Here is a 22829-nt window from a genome sequence, read left to right on the forward strand (position 1 = left end):
TCCCCAGGAATTAAGATTCTCTCAAAGTTCACTCCAATTAACATACAATGAGACCAAGCCCTGATAATACTGTAAATTACAATGGACCTTATAACAGCTTCATACACTTGCCCAAGCCCCAAATTTAGGGCTTATGATCATGTAAGATCAGTTTAGGTCAATACGAACAGCTTGTATATGTAAAAACAGAAAAAATGTTCACACCTATGGATGGATAGATCTATGAACCATCTATGGAAGGTGGTATGTTCTATGGATGGAGAATTACAGGCTAACTTATGAACAAGTTTGCTTTTAATTTAAGATGGAACGAGAAAAGGGATGGGACTTGTATACTACCTTTACACATATACAGGTACTGTACTTAGGACAATAGAATATAAAGTGACTTGCCCAGGAACACAAAGACCAGTGCTGGGGATTGATCCTACAACCTCAGGATGCTGAGGCAGTAGCAATACCTAGGGTTACCAGACGTATGGGAAAACCGAGACATGTCCTCTTTTTAGAGAGCTGTCCAGGTTCTTGGATGGACTTTCCAAAACCCAGCAGTTTGTCCAGATTTTGGAAAGCCCTGAGCTCCGGCCACGTCTGGAAAGCCTTCAACAAGCATGCTCGGATGACATCACACATCCGCACATGCTGGAGGCCCTCCATATGCAGCCTGGAGGTCAGGAAAAAAAAAGAGATGCAGCTTTCAGGGGCGGGGCTAGAGGCAGATCAGGGCGAGGCAATGCATCCAGGTTTCTCCATCTTCAAATATGGTAACCCTAGCTCTACCATTAGGCCACTCCTCACCTGCCAGCTACATTTTCACTATGGTCTTGTTGTGGACCTCCATTTCTTCGGAAAAGGCATCAACTAAAGTGGGATCGATTTTATTTTTAAATATGAAACTAGCATCAAGTATGCTTAACATTTACCATCTTAAACCTTTGTCCAGTGCAAAGGCAACTGTACTTTAAAGTGAGATCTTAAGTTCCACTACATACAGCTAGCATCATGTCCAACTTCTCCAGCTCTCAAATAAGACCGAGTTGCATGAAATTTAGGGAGGAAAAATATAGTCAGAGCTCTGTTTCCAGAAACATTTGAGGAAGACAGTCAGGTAAGTGCTAAAAGGAGGGTAGAAGCCTTCTGAAGGCTATTGCTGTTCTGTAGGCAGATGTTTCTCACACCATTCATTATTCCAACTTCTACTGCCTTAGTCCGAGGGAAAGCATTCAGGTGGCTTTGTTTGAGAGACAAATTTAGCATAATAAAACTACATCGCCACAACTGCATAGCAGCTGCATAAAAACTGGTTCAATAGCAGTGCACACCTGGAACCTTTATAGTTCTTTATGTAGAGAGCAGATTTTACCAGAAACATGCTTGAAAAGTAGAAAGTAGATCTGGGCCACAGAGTGTGAAAAAAACCATGAAAATACTCAAACTTTAGGGGGGGGGGAGAAGGAGATTGTATACAGTACATGAATTCATTTCACTTTATAGCAGGAGTGCTTGATTCAGTCCTAAGGACACCCTCAACTAGTCAGGTTTTCAGGATATCCACAATGAATATTCATGAGAGTACTACCACCATCACATGCCAATTGCCTCCATTGAATATATGCACACATTGAGGAGTGGGGAATCTCCCTCTCCCACCCCCTATTTAGGTATGTCTTGAGGATAGGGTCAAGAACGACAGCTATCTAGAAATCTCCCAACACAAAATAGAAGCTTTTTTTTTCCTAAGTGGATTTTTCTTTTACCTGGAAAAAGAGGCCCCTTCGCCGAGCTTTTCCACCATACTGACATTTAAACCACTGTCATAGCTGTGTCTTAATATTGTCATCGTACTCTACTGTATTTAATAAAAGATTTTATATTAAACACTAGTTTGATTGTAAAGAAGTGGCAGAGCTTTTCTTGGAGCCATTTAATACCTCACTGTGGACAATGCAAGGTAAAGCAGAGCCTTGAGAATACGGGTTAATGAGACACATTTTGGAGGTGGAACTAAGTGTAAACAGATCTATTTAGTAGAATATCAAAGACAATAATCTGGAATCTGCTGTCATTTTTTTAAAACAGGCTTCCTCTGTGTGGAGAGATGTGGCCATCAGTGGTTCACTTGCCAATTCGTTCCTGTGGTTGAAATGTCTCATTCTGTAGAGTTGTCGTCATAACTCCTCACTCCAAATAGATGTAGAGGGTTGGAAGAGGGGGGGGGAAGTGTTGTTTGTTTTTTTAACAGAGTTCATTTTATGGTGGAGTCCTTCTTCAAAGAGGCCCCTGTAGCCTTATAAACTTAATCTGAAGGATGAAAGAGTAAGAAAAGAAAAATTTTTTGTTATACCTTCATCCAAACTGAGCTCTAACAGCAACATATGTTTGCTCAAATAAGAGAAAGTTAAAATGAATCGCTCTTCCTCAACAAAATTAGGAAACCTATTATAGGGGGTAGAGAAATGGCTTTATGCCTACAAATGTTGTAAAATTAGGAGATATGAATTATGGAAGTCTATTAAATTTAAAACAGTTGGTCAACCTTGACAAGGAATTCTAGCACCGACACAAAGCATTTCAAAGTATCATCAGCTAAAATGGGTATCTGGACAGACCAAAGCACCAAACCTGTCAAGCCAGAAAATGACAGAGCATACGAATGATCTAGTTCACTCAGCTTTCTTGACTATGGAAACGGTCCTTGGAACAGGCACCAAATGGAGATGAGTACAATAATTCACCACTTTTCGGTGAAGGGATTTAGATTTCTCTTGAATATCCCCTTTCACCCTCATCTTTTGACTCCTTGTTTTTATGCTCCATCGAGATGTTGAGCTCCTGTTCCAAGTTACAGCTTGGAGATTTAAACTGCTTCATCTCCCCGATCCTGCTTTTCCTCCAGAGTACACTAGTTATATATAATCTATCTCGTATACTTTGACAGACTGTTAACCATTTTGGTGACATCCCAACCTAGGCCAATCAGAGCCTTAGGCCCCTCCCAACCGCATATCTGCACTGGTAATTTTGCACTTTCGCACGTAAGTATGCCCGTTTGGTGAGCAGCACTAATCCAGCCATAGCGAGCAGATAAGTCTTCTTATTTTTCTGCTTTATTCATTCAATACTGTGATTGTGGGGGTAAGACATCGTAAGTGCTACGATGGTCTGATGGCAACCGATGTTGGATTCACGTCACTTGAACATCAAAAACAGGTTGTGGGTGTGAGAACTAAAATTCATTGATATACAGTCAAACCTCGGTTTGCGAGTAACCCAATTTGCGAGTGTTTTGAAAGACGAGCAAAACATTCTCGCAAAACGTCTCTCGCAAACCGAGTCTCGATTTGCGAGCACCCCCTGATAACCAGCATCGCTCCCCCCCGCTCGAATCGCCCCCCCCCCCCCCCGCGAGAACAGGAACCCCCCACCCACCAACTTTAATTCACCCCCCCTTTGGCACCGGCACTCAGCCCACAAGTGTCGGTGCCGCTTGAAGATCTTCTTCTTCCCAGTCTCTGCCGGCTTTGAGCATGCATCTGCACATGCTCAAGCCCTTCTAATTCTCGAGAATTAGAAGGGCTTGAGCATGCGCAGATGCATGCTCAAAGCCGGCAGAGACTGGGAAGAAGAAGATCTTCAAGCGGCACCGACACTTGTGGGCTGCGTGCCGGTGCCAAAGGAGGGGTGAGTTAAAGTTGGTTGGGCGGGGGGTTCCTGTTCTCACGGGGGGGTGCCGATTCGAGCGGGGGGGGCCTTTGCGAGCAGGGGGAGCGGTTCTCGTGCCGGTGCCAGACGGGGGGGGGGAGCAGCGCCCTGGCCTCGGGGGGGGGGGGGGGGAACATATCAAAGCGAGTTTCCATTATTTCCTATGGGGAAACTCGCTTTGATAAACGAGCATTTTGGATTACGAGCATGCTCCTGGAACGGATTATTATATACTGTATATTATTTGAACTGTGATTTATATTTGTTTATATAAGTGACAATCACAAGATAACTATATAGCTACTCCCTTATTATATATGGTTCAAGCCACATATTCACCATGGCCAAAAACAGATGATAGCCCAAGTTTTTGGAGAAGGAACAACAGGCCGCTAGCCAAAATGTCTAACTAGAGAATAACACGGGGACAAAATTTTCCCTATCCCGGCAAGTTCCTTTTCCTGTCCCTGCCCCATTACTGCAAGCTCTGCCCTTGTGTACAAAGCCTCACACACTTTAAAATCATAAGTGTTCGAGGCTTGTGCGTTTAAGGCAGTGCTGACAGGAATGGGGAAGGGTTGGGTCAGTGATAAAACTCGCAGGCATGGGACGGGGAAAATTGAGTTCCTGCAGGGACAGGGAAAAATTTGTCCCTGTGTCACTCTTAACCTCTCTTACTTTTAATAATAATTTTATTTTTATATACCGCCTGACCAGGAATGGTTCTAGGCAGTTCACAAGTAAAACTGAACATACAGCAAAAAATACAATTTAAAAATGGAAATAGATCAGACAGTAAAACATAAGAAATGCATAAAATTTTAAAAGACAACAAAATGGCATTAGGATACAAATTCTACAAATTTAGGTGGGTGCCTTCTCAGATTTGTAGCACAGGCCAAAGATGAGAAATGTGTGAGAAATAGGATAGGGGAGGAGCCAAACATTACCTTTTTCTACTTTTGACTTCCCAGCCATCTCTACACTTTGAGAAATAGAGATCTTTCCCAGGCGTTATCTCGGTCCTCTGGAGATCTTCAGCACAGAAAGTAAACCTACAAGTGTCAACAAGGCAGTCAATGCAAAAGTTTCCCAACGCACAAAAATATTACCTTAGATAAGGTGATACCAATTAGAAAGAGGGCCCCTTTCATTAATACTGCTGCCCGATTCGCCAAAGGCCTTCATGTTCCCCTCTTCTCTCTAGCGTCCTCCAGCTTCCCCCCTGGCCTCCCGGTCTCACCTTTAAAGCTAATTACAACAGTCTGCAGAGGATCACCATTAGGTAAAATGATTTTATTTTCAATATAGTGATTGAAATGTGTCAGTTTTGAGAATTTATATCTGCTGTGTATATATGAAAATGGAATGGAAAAATAATTGCATTAGTAAAGGGGATGGGATCTGGGGCAGAGCTTGGGTGGGCCTAGGGAGGTCTGTGGTTGGGGTACTCAGTTGATATTTGTTAGACTTAGGGGGTACTTAGCTTGAAGTAGTTGAGAAACACTGCTGTAGGCAATCAGCTGGCGCCAGTGCCTCTCCTTCTCTCTGGCTCTTCCCTGCTGGCATCCCCTACTGGCATCTCAGAGCTCATCTGGAGGGCCTCTGCACATGCACGGACGTCGACATAATGATGTCATGCATGTGTGTGATGTCATCACAGCGACGTCCGCACACTTCTGGATGCCTCAAGCCATGGCCACTACCTTTGGTGTGCCCCAGCTTGAGAAAGTTTGAGACACTGCTCTAAATGGACCAGGGGAGGCCAAGCCCAGGGCCCCTGCCCTCCCCCCTCATGGTGCATGCTTGCTTCTCAGATGGCCATCCAATGCAAATCTTACATGATATCCGAGTATCAAGGCCTGGGAAGTCCATCTCTCTTGATTTAAAAAACAAAACAAACCAAGGGTTTTGAGGCAGATGGAGGCTTTTAAAACAAAAGCAGGAAATCCAAGATGGTCGCTACACTAAAAAGTGTCCAGGGAGACACAGCAAAGTTCTGAAAAATTCTCAAAACAGGATTTTAGAGGTAGAGAACTCCTAACTAGAGAATGACACAGGGAAAAAATTGTCCCGTCTCCGCCCTGTCCCCACAAGCTCGATCCCCTCACCATCCCATTCCCGCAAACCTAGAGGGAAGATTGTTCTTTAAGTAGAAGGATGGGTTGGGGGAAGGGAGGTGGGGAGGTAAGGAAAAAAGGCAGGGGAGACTGATAGGGAAGAGTCAAAGGGGGATAGCGATTCAAATATTCTTAATCTAGCTCTTTCCCAGCGTCTTCTCCCCACTCTCTCTTCCCCTTTTCCCAGCATCTTCCCCCCAACTCTCTCTTCCCCTTTTCCCAGCATCTTCCCCCCAAACTCTCTCTTCCCCATTTCCCAGCATCTTCCCCCCAAACTCTCTCTTCCCCATTTCCTTTCAGGCTGCTTCAGCGTCTTCTCCTCTCCATCCCCCCTCCCCCCTTCACACGGTCCAGCAGCACCCGCCCATTGGCCGGAAGTACACCTCCTTCCCTCCTACCTTCTCTTTGTGGCGATTTCTATAAGGCTATGCGTTGTATTGTAGCTGGAGCCTTGAAGTCGCGTCGCATTGGTTGCTGAAAAAGTCTCCTCCGATGCAACTGGAAGCAGGAAGTTGCGTCAGGAGACTTTTCCAGCAGACACAAGCGACGTGACTTCAAGGCTCCGGCTGCAAAACGCATAGCCTTACAGAAATTGCCACGAAGAGAAGATGAGGGAGGGAGATGCACAGCTGGCGGGAGAGATGGGGGCAGTTGGACCGCGAGCTCATTCACCACGCAAGCACACTCCTTTAACTGCGGAGACAAGTCCATTCACTGCTCCACAGGGCGGTGAATGGCCTTGTTCCTGTACTCGCAGTGACCATTTTTTTTTGTCACCGTTTCAGCAGGTTACCTGCAGCTAGCCGCGGGTAACAACCACCGTGTCATTCTCCACCCCTAACTCTGTCATCCCCTGAAGTATCTCAAAGACAGTAATGATCTTCATTCACCATGCTGAACTGAATGCCTCAAACAAACAGGGATTCTTCAGAAGCTTGTTTCTTCGGGTTGCTTTTACCTCAGCTTAGCCTATAATCCTCTCCCCCCCATTGGACCTCCTATTTTTCAAGGTGAGGGGACACAGCTGGCTCCCAAAAAGTCTCCAGACCGACATGGGACCATAAACCTGCCTGCACTCACATTTTCTAGAATATCTGTGGAGCGAACTCTAAAAAGGCTAAACCCCGAGAAGAGCAAATGTTTAAGGCAGGCTGGCCAAGCAGGTGCCCTGCAGAAGAGAATGGCCTGCCTAGCCATAAAACTTCTGAAAGCAGAGTCTGCAGCTTCTCTTAGGCAGGGCTGCCCCAGGACTATTGGGAACTTCTTTGGCACCAAAAAGCCTAAAACTGCGGACTAAAACCCAAAATAAGAAATTTAGATGGAGGACAGATGAAGAGACAACTTCGTACCTTGCTTGCAGAAAGCAAAAACTGAGGAAAGGGTACTGCCCAGTTGACATGGGGAACAAAAACCCAGACCCATGGACCTGCACAGGTCTGCCTAAGCCCCGCCCCCTTGAACATGTTCACTTGTCGGGAGGGCATCTGTGCATGCGCTGGAGTGACACAATGATGTCACGCACGTGCATGTGATGTCGCAACGTTGCATCCAAGCGTGCATGGATGCCATCTTGACGTGACTGCTAGCTGCAAGCTTTTCAAAACCCAGACAAAGCGCCGGGTTTCGAAAAACCATCCGGACCCCTGTCCTCAAAAAGGAGGACATGTCCGAGGCAATCCAGACATCTGGTAACCTTAGGAAGGCAGAGCCAATAAAGGTAGGCGGAGCCAATAAAGGTAGATGCCTTCTGCGGGACAAGATGCGCAACAGCCACAGGTTCAGGATTCAAGATGCTTTTGCAATGGAGACACCATCAGGTAATCAGAGTGGCCCAGAAGTACCACTGGCCCTAGTAGTTGTGCAGTATATAATATGAAGGGGCCCACACAAAGGCAAAAAGGTCAAAGGTTCCCAAGAGTGGTGGTGAAACAGTGTCCCCAACAAAGGTTAAATCAATAACCAACACAATAAGGAGAATAAGGTAAATAATTATCAGAATTTTACAAGACTTAGGTACCTCAGTGCGAAGGGACAGCGACGGGAGCGTGGCTCCAACGCTTCACGCATCAAGGTGGCGCCGGGAAGGCGTACACCTATACACCATCATAGGGTACCAGAGTGTGTGTTTTTAAATTCAATATAACACTATCACCAAAAACAGGAGTGCAAAATAAACACAGGGCACTGTTACAACAACCAATCAGGGAACCCCCAGCCAACTCCCAAAAAATGAAAAAGCAAAACTTAGCTTCAAAAGATTTTCATCCAATGTCCAAGGAAAGTGAGAGAGAGAGCAGATGAAACGCCAGAAGACCAGGTTCAACCAGCCTGGTTTCGGGAGCAAGTCCCTTCTTCAGGAACCCATAACTGAACAAATCAATCAATGGCAGTCCTCCAGGAGAGCTGGGAAGAGGGGAGGCACCACTCTTGGGAACCTTTGACCTTTTTGCGGGTCTCTTTGTAAGGTTCTCTGGCAATTTTGTTTTTGGAGTTTGTTGTATATAATATGAAAACATTTTAGATGGCTGCCTTACTGGAAATGGTTGTACGACATACAAAAGTGTGATATTAAGCAGATGCATTAAAGCAAACGGAGGAAAGTGGTCTTGCTTTTTTCTGCCAGTCTAAAATAGTTAGTGACCTTTACGAGTCCTGGTTTAAGGTTAGAGGAAGAAAAAAACAACAACAAAAAATCATTCCTTTATCTAAGGCAGGGATGTGAAACAAAAGTCATACCAGAATTTGGTAGAAGACTTTCTTCTTTCATCCAAAGCAGGGGGCTTAGATAGAAGAAAGCCCAGGATTTGGGAAGAAAGTGTTCCTAGCTTTGAAACTCTTGAGCAGGGTCACCAGCAGTCAGAGGATCAGAATCGCTGCACTACCTGGCAAAGTGTCCAAGCAGTCAAGCTGCTGGCAGAATAGAAGCACTGATAATCTAGACCTGGTTTGGGTAGTAGACCCATTACCCTATAAGCTCAAGGTGCCATCTCTTTTGGGGAAATTCCTCCTTGGATGCCTCCTTGGGTTCAGGGAACCTTCAAGTTGAAGTTATGCACACATACCATAGAATTTAAAATCAGAGACAAGTTCCTTACTCAGGATGCAGACCTGGAATGATCTGGAACAGTTAGGTTATAGGAGGTCCTATGATCCAATTCCCAAGCAACTTTTATGATATACCTACTTTCCTTCTACATTTAAGTTAACTCAGTAGAGTACTTTGAAGATTGTTTGAGGGAGCTATACATAAACCTATACTAAGGGTTGCATTACGATAGGGGAATGAATTACAGTTAAGTAGAAGAACAATTTGCAAGAAGCATTATTTGCTTGTTAAATCATCTGTTTGCCCAACAGTTCTGTAATGTAATTTTGGTATTCTGGGCAGATTGCTGTACTGAGACCCTAATTACTGGGCAGGATGCTGTACCGAGACCCTAATTACTGGAGCTCAGGTATTTAAAGCTATGCCCTGCCCCCCCCTTGCCCCATTGGTGCTTCTTTCCTTTCCCTTCACCCACCTGTGGTCTTCTCCTGCCTCCACATCTGGTGACTTCAAGGTTTGAAAGATTTGGGGGGAGGGCATCACTGATCAATCAGGCGTATCATAAGGTTTCCTTTTATATAAAGTTGTCCAGAGGGAAGACTTCCAAGGTAAAAGGTTGACAGAGCCTGGGATGAAATGGCTGCGATGAACTTTCCCATGCTGGAAGGGCCCTGCTGAGCTGGCCATGCTGATTCATCCCATTCCTACCGATACCATGGAGCATTTACATAAGCAAAGTGACTCTTCCCTTTCACTTGGCCAAGAACCCAAGCCCTTTGTACAGTGTTACCAAAATGCCGTAGAAGTCAGAGGGAAGAGATTTTAAAAACTATGCTGAATAAGAATTCATATAGTCTGGGAATGTGCGTGCATACTCCCTTTTGACTAGGGTTAACCTCAGAATGCTTTGGCCAAGAGAAAGAGCGGGCTTAACCCTAACCTCAGGTCATTGCCCTTCACTCTACAAGCAATGCCAAGAAGTATAAGACGGAATAAACCAAGTCGTAAGTCAAAGCCTTTAGTTTCCAATGACAACTCAGGAGTAGATTGTGGTCCATCTCAAATTTGCATATTATATGATGAGTACTTTTTTTTCCATCAAGTAAAAGTTTTGATGTTTTTGTGCCTGGGTACTTGTTAGATTTCTTTCTAGGAAGTGGAGAGAATTTTAGGAATTGGTATTTGGAGTAGGACCGAGCCACATGGGGATAGGATCTTTGGCTGGGGAGAAGCAGCAGCAGAAAAGAACAGGACAGTCTAGAAGAAGTATGCAGGCAGATTGATAGGCTTAAAAACGATAAATCCCTGGAACTGGATGGCATCCATCCGAGGGTAATCAAGGAACTGAAAGGGGCTATAGCCAATCTGTCGATCAAATCAGGAAGGATTCCGGAAGACTGGAAAGTAGCGAATGTTATGCCAATCTTCAAGAAAGGTTCAAGGGGAGATCCGGGAAACTACAGACCGGTGAGTCTGACCTCGGTACCGGGAAAGATGGTAGAGGCGCTGATAAAAGGATCACATCATTGATCACCTTGACGGACACGATCTGATGAGAACCAGCCAGCATAGCTTCAGCAAAGGAAGATCTTGCTTGACGAACTTGCTGCACTTCGAGGGAGTAAACAGGCAGATAGACAAGGGTGACCCAGTGGACATTGTACATCTAGATTTTCAAAAGGCATTCGACAAGGTCCCGCATGAACAACTACTTTGAAAAATTGCGAGCCATGGAATCGAAGGTGAAATACTCACATGGATTAAAAACTGGCTGGGGATAGGAAAAAGAGAGTGGGGGTAAACGGACAATACTCGGACTGGAAAAGCATCATGAGTGGTGTGCCGCAGGGTTCGGTGCTTGGACCTGTGTTCTTCAACATATTTATTAATGACCTGGAAATTGGTACGACGAACAAGGTGATTAAATTTAAAGACAATACAAAGTTATTCAGTGTTGTGAAGAAACAGAAGGATTGCAAAGACCTGCAACGTGACACACGCTTGAGAAATGGCCAGCGACATGGCAAATGAGGTTTAACGTGGATAAGTGTAAGGTGATGCATGTCGGTAACAAAAATCTTAGACACGAATACAGGATGTCCGGTGCAGTACTCAGAGAGACCCCCCCCCCCAGGAAAGAGACTTAGGAGTACTAGTAGACAAGTCAATGAAGCCTTCCGCGTATTGTGCGGCGGCAACGAAAAGGGCAAACAGAATGCTAGAAATGATTAAGAAGGGGATCACGAACAGATTGGAGAAGGTCATCATGCTGCTGTACTGGGCCATTGTACACCCCCACCTGCAATACTGCGTCCAGCACTGGTTATACATGAAGGATACAGTACTACTCGAAAGGATCCAGAGAAGAGTGACTAAAATGGTTAAGGGGCTGGAGGAGTTGCTGTACAGTGAGAGATTAGAGAAACCGGGCCTCCATGGTCAAAACATTCAAGATAATGAAGGGAATAGACTTAGTATATAAAAACAGGTTGTTCACCCTCTCCAAGGCAGAGAGAACGAGAGGGCACTCTCTAAAGTTAAAAGGGGATAGATTCCATACAAACGTAAGGAAGTTCTTCTTCACTCAAAGGGTGGTAGAAAACTGGAACACTCTTCCGGAGGCTGATATAGGGGAAAACACGCTCCAGGGATTCAAGACAAAGTTAGACAAGTTCCTGCTGAACCAGAACATACGCAGGTAAGGTTAGTCTCAGTTAGGGCACTGGTCTTTGACCTAAGGGCTGCCGCGTGAGCGGACTGCTGGGCACAATGGACCACTGGTCTGACCCAGCAGTGGCAATTCTTATGTTCTTAACCATCAGTGCTGGGGAGAAGCAGCAGAAAAGAACAGGACAGGAGATGTTTATAGGGAGGAGGGAACCATCAGTGCTAGGTGCTCTCCCCCAGGAGCATTTTGCAAGCTGGAATCCTGCCCATGCACTACGCCCTATAGCACCCTTACCCTACATAGTATAACCACTGTAGAAGCAATCAATAGGGAGGGATTTTTGCACCCCTGTCTCTGTACCCTGCTCTCCCCCAGTCTGGCATCAGTTTCCTCTCCCCTGCCAAACTGGCTGGTGCTACGAGCACAGCAGTTTCTCAGTCTAGATCAGTGTCTCTCAAACGGTGCACCATGGCATAGTGGCGTGCCCCGAAGACATTCCAAGTGTGCCACTAGAGATTACAGATTACGTATACACTAGAATAGACATGTACGTACATATGCAAGAGTCTGTCAATGTTATGAGCATCTGTGTGCATAGGGATACAACCGCCAAGACAAGCATCATTCTTTGATGCGATTGGTCCTTGAAAACTAATGGCAAGTACATTAGATAAATTGTGAGCCCACTGGGACAGATAGGGGACATGCTTGAAGTACCTGAGTGTGGTTGTATAACTACAAAAAAAGTGGAATACAAGTCCCGATCCCTTTAGGATAATTACTGCATAAAAAGTAAAACGAAAACTAACTTCAGTAACAAAGAAAGCAAAGCTTTACCACCATTTGGATCTTCTTATCTCTGTGAACTTGGATTTTCTGCTCTGACAGAAATTAAATTTAAAAAAAAAAAGAGAACGACTGTAGATGGTGGATGATGAAATATCAACTATCAAGCTGCTTTTTGAATTAATTTGCACTCAAAAAAAACAAGAACATCTATCATTGATTAGTAATTCTATTCTGTCTTTTAGTTTCACTGTTGTTGCAATTACCCATAGTTAGCTTAAAGAACTTTAAATAACTCTCAAATTTAATTTTTTGTTGGTTTTGCAATTTTATAATTTCAATTATAATGCATCGTGAAAAACATTTGCTCCATTTAGTGTGCCGGAGCTAAAGTTTGAGATACACTGGTCTAGATCTTATGTTACCCAGGACCCAGTTTGGGTTTGAACCATGTGGCATATTGTATCCTGCATGGTTCAAATACAAGAGTACGATTCCAGGTGCAAGAGAAAAAAAAAAAAGTAGTGTTTTGGGCTTTGACATTCTCTTACTGTCCAACTATTAAATGGAAGTAGAGATGATAAAATTCCTATCTATACACAACTGTGTAAGGGCCAGTAACTGCCTCAGAAATCTGCTCCTCTCTTGCAGTTCCACAGGGAACCGTGCAGTTCTGACAATTTGGGCCGAATTTAGGACTTAAAGTGGTGAAATGGATTAGAAACTGTTTGATAGCCAGAGGGTGGTGGTTAATGGAATTTGATCAGAGGAAGGAAAGGTAAGTAGTGGAGTGCCACATGGAACGGGCGTTGGATCCAATTCTGGTGAATATATTTATGAGCAACATTGCTGAAGGGTAAGGCTTGCCTTTTTGTGGATGATACTTAGATTTGTAACAGAGAGGACACCCCAGAGGGCGTGGAAAACATGAAAAAGGATCCGCAAAAGTTAGAAGAGTGGTCTAAAGTTTGGCAACCAAAATTCAATGTGAAGTGCAGAGTGATACACTTGTGGAGTAGAAATGTGCTGAGAGGTGAGAGACTGATACGCATGGACGAGTAGAGGGATCTTGGGATGATAAATGTCCAAGGATCTGAAGGCTATGAAACAATGCTGGCTGTAGCCAGGAGGATGCTGGGTTGTATAGAAAGAGGCATAACTAGCAGTATTTATGCTCCTTTACAGGTCATTGGTGATGCCCCAACCAGAAAACTGTGTTCTGTTTTGGAGGCCTTATCTGGATAAGAATGTAAATAAAGACTTGAAGTGGTCCAGTGAAAAGACAAAAATAGTATGGAGCTTGTGCCAAAAAAATGTACATGAAGAGATTGATCCTGTTTCCATCAAAAACATTTTACCCTCCTTGTCCAATCCATCATCCTCTCCAGATTGGACTATTGCAACTCTATCTACTTAAGCCTAACTAAGAAAAACCTCCACAGACTCCAACGGATTCAGAATGCCGCGGCCAAGCTCATCTTCGCTAAAAATAAATTTGACCATGTCTCCCCGCTCCTGGCCAAGCTCCACTGGCTTCTGATAATCGCCAGGGTCCACTATAAATGCGCCTGTTTAACTTTCAAAATCCTAAATGGTATCCTCCCTCCCTTTATCCCTCTTTCTTGGAATTCCTCAAACCCTAATACCACCAGATCCTCCCACAAATTAAAACTATCCTTCCCCTCGCTAAAAGGCATTTCCCACACAGGAAAGCTAGGGACCTCCCTCCACTTCAAAATCACTGAGCTCTGGAACATCCTTACCTCCCCTCTTCGGAACTTGAGCTCTCTCCAAGTTTTCGGCAAACATCTGAAAACCTGGCTTTTCTCAAAAAATGTAAGTCTCCCTCCAACTTAGGAATCAAGGAAACTCTTATATCTTGGCATCCCAACTCCTCTAAATTTTCTTCACACTTCTTCCTCTAACCTTCTGTTGTAGTTCCTTCCTATTTCTCCTACTGTAAACCGCGTCGAGCTCTACAAACGTGGAGATGCGGTATACAAACCTAAGGATTAGATTAGATTAGATTGGAAGACCGGAATATGTATACTCTAGAGGAGAGGAGGGACAGGGGAGATATGATACAGATATATAAATACTTGAAAGGTATTAATATAAAAACAAATCCAGAGAAAAGAAAAATGGTAAAACTAGAGAGCGTGAATTGAAGTTGCAGGGGTGACAGACTTAAGGAGTGATGTTAGGAACTTCTTTTTTCACAGAGAGGGTGGTGGAAGCCTGGAATACCCTCCCGAGGGAGGTGATAGAGACGAAGACTTGACAGAATTTTAAAAAGAGTGGGACAAACACAGAGGATCTCTAATTAGGAAATAAATGGAATAAAACAAAGTAAGGCCAGTACTGGGTGTCCCGTACATGGCAATTTGATTTAGGATGAGCTGGTGAGGGCTTTGATAGAAGCCCCAGTGACAGGATACTTAGGATAGGCTCGGGTGGGCAAGTTTGTGAGGTCGCTTGTGCCTGGGAAATTAAAAAAGGTTTGGGGGAAGGGGCGGCAGCGATGAGGATGGGGGAGGGGCACCACACACCCTCACTACGCCGCTGTGTGGTGCTTCTTATTTAGATTGGCCTAGCCAATGAGGGATCTTCAGGGTTACTCAAGTATATTCATTGCAGTACTCCTGATGCCTCTAGGTGAGAATTGAGAAGCACTGCTCTAGTGCTTAAACACAGAACAAACACTGGCACCTGCAGTTCTACTCACTTCTGTTGTGTTTCGCCAGACTTGATTCTTATGCGCTTGACGTGCAGCTCTTTGTCGCTTGCGCCATTCCTTGACCAGTAATAGCTTTTCAGTTCTTTCCACAGAGAGTACCAGGCTTGACTCGCTCCTCCCCAGGATAGTTTGATTTTTAGAAGGTCACCAATGTCTTCCTCAGTGTGCACCAGAAAGGTGTTGGTGGCATTGAAGCTGATCTGTTCAGGTCTGCAATGTAAACAAATCCACTTAGGAGCCAACATGGACCTACTTCAGAGACCAACCTAAAAAACTGCCTTTTAAGCTTTTAGCTGAAACAAACTGCTACCAAAACCATCTAACCACTTTCAGGTGAAACCAAACTGCAGCCAGAACTTGCCACCTGGTGTCAGTCTAAACCAAAAAACTAAAGTTTGGCTGTGTGAATGTGAACCAATGTGGATTGTCACGAGATTTGCAGCATGGCGTCGGAGGTTCAAATTCCAGGAGCTACAAGCAGACAGACAGACAACTGGAGAGCCATGAAAAAAAAAAACCCACACAGTATTTCACGATTGTACAATGCGATTATTCATATTATAACAATACCATGAAAATATAAGTCAGCTTGGGATAAGATACTTGGAAAATCCTATGAGCAAAATGTTTGGAATAAACAATTAGGCTCTTTATTATGTGTATCTATTTCTAGTAATATGGTAGAGAATGGATGTAAAATGTTATATCGATGGTATTATACTCCTGTATGCTTAAAAGCTATGTTTGGTAAAGGTACAGATGAATTTTGGAGAATGTGTGGCACTCGAGGCTCTTTTATCCATATCTGGTGGAATTGTCCCAAGGTACAAATCTTTTGGGAACAAGTAATGAGTTTTGTATCAGAGGTATTGGGTATTCAGGTGTATAAAACTAAAGAATGTTGCTTATTGAATATGGCTATATTTGAAATACTGGATCATTATAGGAAATGGATTGGGCTAGTTTTGACATCAGAACGAATGGTATTAGCTGCATATGGGGGGGGAAAAAAGATATATCATCAATTAAGATAGTACAATGTAAGATAAAATTTGTCTATAATATGTCTAAATTAACTGCAATGAGAAGAAACCAAATATCCACTTAAAAAAAAAAAAAGTCTAAATATAAAATCAGGGAAGAATCTTCTATATTAGAATAGATTTGATTTCTTATATACCGCTATACCGTGAGGTTCAAAGCGATTTACAATGAAGATAGATTAAAGATACATTAAAATAAAATAAATAAAAATGGATCACGATGGTTTGAATCTATAGTGAGGGAGGGGGGTTTGTCACCTCCTGGCCTTAGGGGTGGGGGGGGGTTGTTTTTGGGTTGCGAGAGCTGATGGCGGGTGTTGGATTTTAACGACTTGGATAATTGTAATAGAAAAGAATATGATTTTGTTAGTTACTATAATAGTGTTTGGGTGGGGGATAATTTGGAAGGAAGGAAAATATTATTATTATAGTAATGTATATGGCTGCTTTGATGTATGATTTTGAAGCTTTGTTTTTTGAAATAGTTTAATAAAGAATATATTAAAAAAAATAATTTAAAAAAAAACAAACAACCAAAACTTGACCAACAAGTCTGGCACAATTACGTTCCAAAGTCAGTGCTAATGTAGTTATTACCCAAATACCCACCATGACAGGACCTTAATGAGAATGTGTAAAAAAATTGATTACCAGTTTTTATGCTTACCAAACTATGCACAAAAAAGAAAAAGTAGTATTGAGACGTTTCCCATTTTGTTTTTAGTTAAAAGGACAAGCGTGATAAATTCTTACTATACTGCGAACATACCAGCCTGGTGCACAAGCCAGAATAAATAAAAGCACATTCATGCAAGGAATACATTTCTCATATTGTCTATCAAGCTTCATTTTATTGTGCTTGATAACCCATTGCAGAAGGTTCCTCTCTCATAGAATGTAACTTCTACAAGCCACAAGTTTGATTAAAATGTTGCATCTTCATCATAAAACCAAAGTGAAAAACAAAAAAAGGAAAAAAATTCTAGAAAGATCCAGAAACTAGTTGGTTGTACTTGTGTGTCTTCAGGACTATCAGGAATAAAAGGCTTAGGAGGGGATTGTGTGCAGCTTAAGATGAGTTTCCCTGCTACGAGATTCAATGTTTCACTCCCAATGAGAAAAAGCAAGCCAAGCAAAGCAGAACAAATCAGGTACATGAATAGGGTAAGTCAAATCAGCTTTTTAAAATGTAGAAAAATGATCAGGATGCGCCAAAGGGCACGTTTTGGAGAAGCCTTCATCAGGAGTCCAATTCAGCTCTATGAAGGTGGTTTGAAAAGTTTGGTAAAAAAGCAAGCTAAACAATTTTTTTAAAACACTAGTTATTTCTCAACATAGTCCAACAAATTTCCAATTTTTCCATCCTGTTGGAAAAATAAGTTCATTCAAATTTAAAAATAATATTTAAAACTTTTCTTTTCCCACCAAAACTTTTTCAAAAACACTAAAGCACCCCTGACCTAGGACATTGGACACCTTTGAGTGTGTGGAAGGAAGGAGAGACATGCTGGAGGCATAGGGGGGGGGGAAGAAGGATGGAGCTTAGACCCCCCTCCCTCCAAACAAAAAGGGTGTTCCACTGCCTCTGGGGTCAGGCATCTGAGTCCCAAATTGTAACCCATGGTATATGGGCAACCCTGGTCCGTGTTATCAAATTTTCAGACAAACCAGCTCTCCTATTCTGAAAAAAACCATACCACTTAGGACAGTGAGATATCAACCATTCTGCTACAGCATCCCCTACTAGGCTTGCTGTAAATGGTTCAGTTTGCTTAAAATAAATTATTATTTTTGCTGAGAATAGGAGGCAATTATTTAGTACTAGTCTTTAAGCTCGTTACATTAACGGGTGCTAGAATAGATGTGTCTGTCTGTCTTTCTTTATCTCTCTCTCCTTGGCCGCTGTCTGTGTCTTTCTGTTTCTCCCCCCCCCCGAGCAAAGCTGTCTGCCCCCAGCACCCCTCCCCCCCCCAAAGCAGCCCCCTTTCCCTCTCCCTAACTGTCTCTCCATGGCCTTCTTCTGTCTTCCCCCAGAGCAAAGCTGTTTGCCCTAAGCACACCCCTCCCCCCAAAGCAGCCCCTTTTCCCTCTCCCTCTGGCCCCCTGTATTGATCCCCCTGCTTACCCTCCCTCCATCCCGGTGTCTTCTGGCCTGCTCCTCTTCAAAGCAGGCCGCGATCTTGGTGGCCGGCCCCAGCGAACCTCGCAGGCCGCTCCCCAAACTGGAAGCACGCTCCCTCCCGATGCGATCCCGTGCGTCAGAGGCAATGTGCTACCGAGGCTGGAAAGCGGCCCACGAGGCCCGCCAAAGCCGGCCACGATCGCAGGCTGCCCCGAAGAGGAGGATCAGCGGCAGCGGCAGCAGCGGTGAGCGAGGGCGGGAGGAGGCTTGCTTCAGGTTGGTGAGCGAGGGCGGGAGGAGGCTTGCTTCGGGTTGGTGAGTGAGGGCGGGAGGAGGGGAGTGGCCAGAATGATCCCTGGCCGGGTTCTAAAATGGAACACGGCCACGGATCACACACCACAGCAGCAGGGATCACGCTTTTTTAAAAAGCGCATGCGCTGCTAACGTTTTAATTTATTTAGTATTCTTGTGGTTTTTTTAAATTTTGTTTTCCTTATTAGTAATCTTTTTAATTACTGAATTTGGTTTTTTTAATTTCTTAGTGCTTTAGATTGTGAGCCTATTGGACAGCTAGGGATGTTTTTTCCCCCCCCCAACACCTTATATTAGTTTGTCATTGTTTGTGAACCGCTGTGAACTTCGAATGAGGTATTGGTGGTATACCAATAAAAACTGTATTGCAAATAGGTCTGTGTAAACCAGCAATCCTTAATAGTGTTAGATGTAAGGGGGAGAGGGTCTGTCTGTTGTGGGTGTCGGATGTTTGGATATGCAAAGCAGGATGTACTTCACTAAAATGTAGTCACAGGACTGAAAGAACATATGTGAAATCTCATATCAAGGAAGAGGGTTTAACCCACCCCTCTGTGCAGACTACAGTGCAAGGCAAAAATCTCTGCTGACCCTAGATATTCCTCAGGAGCGAAAGAAAAATAGAGCCCCAGCTGTAGCCTACACAAAGAGAAAAAAGCGGAGAAGTTTCACAGGGAGTGGGGTGCTGTGGCTGAACTCGGCAGGGTGAAGTTAATTGAAAAGGAGGAGAGGTATTGGGTATTTTTTATTGTGTTGTATCTTATGCATTCTTGTACCCCCACCTAGATAACAGGTGAAAATAACAGTATAAGGGTGGTCTGACCATTAGGCTAGCCACTTAGTGCTAGACTCACTAAACAGACCTACCAATCCAGGTCCGGGGGGGCTGATGCATGATGCGCCTTCATGCAAATGCAAATGATCGGAATCACGCCCCCAACCGACTGCAAGGATTGCTGAATAGCGATCCCGACGCATGCACAGACCATCTGTAGATGGTCTGCGCTAGAGGTCTGCATGGGAATGGGGATCGCGGGAATCCCACTGGTCCTGCGGGAATCCCCCATAACCCACGGGACTCTCACGGGGACCCCCCCTCTGGCCAACAGGACTCCCACGGGGATAGAAGGCTTTGGAAGAAGGGTTCGTCCATATAATATAATGGACACATCAGCCTTAGTAAAAGAGGGGGGTTTTTAAGTTAATTACCTGAACAGAAAACAAAAAAAGGGTTCCACCAAAGAGATTCCACAGGAAAACAGCAAAAGAACTGTATATTGATGATTCTGGCAGAAGTAATTGCTGCTTTTTATGGGGACGGGCAGGGATGGAGGTAATTCCTTGCGGGGATGGGTGGGGACGGAGAGGATCCTGGCGGGGACGAGTGGGGATGGAGAGGATCCTGGCGGGGACGAGTGGGATTTCTGTCCCCGCGCAACTCTCTAGTCTGCGCATGCTTACAGAGCAGCAACTTTTTAAAACTTTTTTTTACTTCTTTTTCTTCGTGAGCCCGTGGTTAAAGCCACAGGCTCGCAGTGCAGGGAAGGGCAGGAGAGTCAGAGCAGCGAGAGGAGGAGATTCGGGGCGGCAGGAAAGATGTAGGGGTGAGAGCAGGGCAGCAAGAGGAGGGCGGCAAGTCGGGGCAGAGAGCAGGAGACTCCAGGCAGAAAACAGGAGATGCAGTCGGAAAGCAGTGAGCGACTGGTCCCCAGCAGTCGCTTCTTTTCTTGATCAGCCAGCCCAGTCAGTGTTCCAGATTTGTTTAGTGAATTGCTGCCTGCCTACATTTGAATGCCGTTCCCCCTCATTTGCATGCGTGGATCTGATTGGAGGATGATCGGGACAGAGGTTAGTGAATCGGGTCGGAGGAAAATCGGGTTGCAAAGGGATCACTAAGTGGTCAGGACTCGATCGGTGGGCTTAGTGAATCTAGCACTTAGAATGGCAGAACTTGGGGTGGGGTAGGAAGGTGGCAGCATGGCTCTGGGGCATGTGAAAGCCTTTTTTCTGTTTGCAGTGGCGTATGGTCAGAGCCTTCAGGGGATTCAGTGAATCTCCAGCTCTACAGGCCCACTTTGTTTACTTATTACTCAAGCAAAAAGTAAAGAAAAAAAATTTTAAAAAGCAGGTTTCTAGGGCTGGGGATTCACCCAACCCCCTGAAGGCCCTGACAGTACAACTCCGAATTAGATTGCTTGTGCAGCTTCTGCCTGCTCAAACAAATTCAGAGGTGTGGCCTCAGGGCCTTAAGGGGGTTGGGTGAATCCCCTGACTGCACACCACTGCCAGTTTCCCTTCTTAGTGCAGTTCCCCCTGTTGCTGCCCCAATCCCAGAAGATTAAAAATGCATCAGCGCCAAGTGGGCCTGTGAACACAAACCCTTGTTGAAGTGCCGCTTCCCCCTCCCCCAAATACTTTTTTTTTTGGGGGGGGAGAGGGGAGAAGGAACAAAGCTGCACTTCAGCCGAGTCTGTTTACAGTGTCCGTACAGCACTGAAGATCATTAATCTTCTAGCCAACCCAGCAGGTGGTAGGGTGTGGCAACAGCAGCAAGAAGAGAAGATGAAAACCAGAGATTTTGGAAGGTATGCATCATAGCTAAAGACTGGATGGACCATTTGGGTCTTTATCTGCCATCATCTACTATGTTACTATGTAAAGGTTTGTGTAGAGCAGTGGTTCCCAACCCTGTCCTGGAGGACCACCAGGCCAATCGGGTTTTCAGGATAGCTCTAATAAATATGCACGAGAGAGATTTGCATATAATGGAAGTGACAGGCATGCAAATCTGCTCCATGCATATTCATTAGGGCTATCCTGAAAACCCGATTGGCCTGGCGGTCCTCCAGGACAGGGTTGGGAACCACTGGTGTAGAGCACCAAAAGCCCTTGGACAAGCATTGGTGGAGATGATTGCTGCAAGATGATGAATAATGTGGGCTGATCTATTCAAGAAAGCTGAAAATTGAGACCTTGAATGCTCATACCGAAATATGTTAAAACAGCACACTTACATTTGCAAAGAAAGTGGTTGAGAATCGTTGCTTGTGCCATAGAGGGTAACTGAGAAAGTGGGCTCACTATCTTCCATCTCTTTGTAATTGAAAATATGCATTTTCATCTGGTAATGATAAACTGGAAAAAAAAAAAAAAAAAAAATCATAACTTTAGGACACCATGGTGCAAGAGTCAATTTTCAGCAGTACTCGTAAGGCTGTGGAAAAGTGTGAGATATACATCAATGTCATTGAATGTGTCAGTATAATTCTGTGTTTAAGTGTACTCCCGCTTATAGAGTGCCAAATATTGGGGTTTCCCTGTACAAGCTATATCAGTGGTCTCAAACTCGCCAGGTACTATTTTGAGGCCCTCGGTATGTTTCTCACAATCACAAAAGTAAAATAAAACAAGTCTCTTGATCATATGTCTCTTTAGCTATAAATTACAATATTATTAAGACTTAGCCAAAAGGAAAGATTTTTAAACTATAAAGAGTTTTACCTCATGCAAAATTGTCATTTTTTAAAATAAGACATTAACTATTTTTTTTACTGAGGCCCTCCAAGTACCTACAAATCCAAAATGTGGCCCTGCAAAGAGTTTGAGACCACTGAGATATACGTATGGAGGGGCATAATCAAAAGAAACGTCTAAGTCCCTTTTGGGCTTAAATCGCTAGTCGCCCAAAGTCTGACATGGGAAAAGGTCAATTTTCGAAAAATATGTCCAACATAATTTTTTTTTAATTCGTCCAACTGTATGTCCAGCCGTCTGATCACCCAGACTGCTAAGTCATCCATCTTTATACCCCATTTTCGTCCAAAAATACGTCCAAGTCAAAAACGCCTAGAAAAAGACTGTTTGGAAGTGGGCAGGGTCAGCAAAGTGATGGACTGGACACACAAACATTGCACCAGAGTAGTGGGGTACCTTACAGGGCACTGCTGTGAACTTCACAAAAAGGGTGCCACATACACATCTCACCACAACAACCTTATAGGTCATGGTGAGCCCCCCAGAACCGACTAGACCCACTTGTCTACTACCCCAATAGCCCTTATGCTGCAGGTGCCACTTATATGGCAGTACATAAGGGTTTTGGGGGGTGCACATGTTTCACCATGCATGCAGTGGTTAGAGTGGCTTAAGGGTATGGGTTCTTCTGTTTCACTAGCCCACCCTCCAGACTCCTTAAGTCATCTCTGTGCAGCTCTACTAGGCTTTCCTATGCCAGGCTGCCAGGTGCTGATTATCTGGAGGCAGATGCGACATTTTTATTCCAATTTTTATGGA

The 22829-nt window shown here is 44.3% G+C and overlaps 1 protein-coding gene across 6 annotated transcripts in view; it reads right to left on the bottom strand.

Moving 5' to 3' along the window:
* Positions 1–2005: 2005 nt before the first annotated feature.
* The window catches only part of LIPG (lipase G, endothelial type), a 58531-nt gene continuing 37707 nt past the window's right edge, over positions 2006–22829 (bottom strand). For 5 of the 6 annotated variants that reach the window (XM_033934695.1, XM_033934686.1, XM_033934677.1 and 2 more), the window contains 4 exons: positions 21551–21671; positions 15048–15269; positions 4653–4757; positions 2006–2301 (listed from right to left, as the gene is read on the bottom strand). In XM_033934695.1, the coding sequence (XP_033790586.1) occupies positions 2289–2301; positions 4653–4757; positions 15048–15269; positions 21551–21671 (461 nt within the window). In that variant the 3' untranslated portion in view covers positions 2006–2288. Of the gene's footprint in view, positions 2302–4648; positions 4758–15047; positions 15270–21550; positions 21672–22829 lie in introns of those variants that run through there. The other variant, XM_033934670.1, reaches the window with a different exon arrangement.

The sequence above is a fragment of the Geotrypetes seraphini genome, chromosome 1, assembly GCF_902459505.1.
Source record: "Geotrypetes seraphini chromosome 1, aGeoSer1.1, whole genome shotgun sequence".
Lineage (NCBI taxonomy): Eukaryota > Metazoa > Chordata > Amphibia > Gymnophiona > Dermophiidae > Geotrypetes > Geotrypetes seraphini.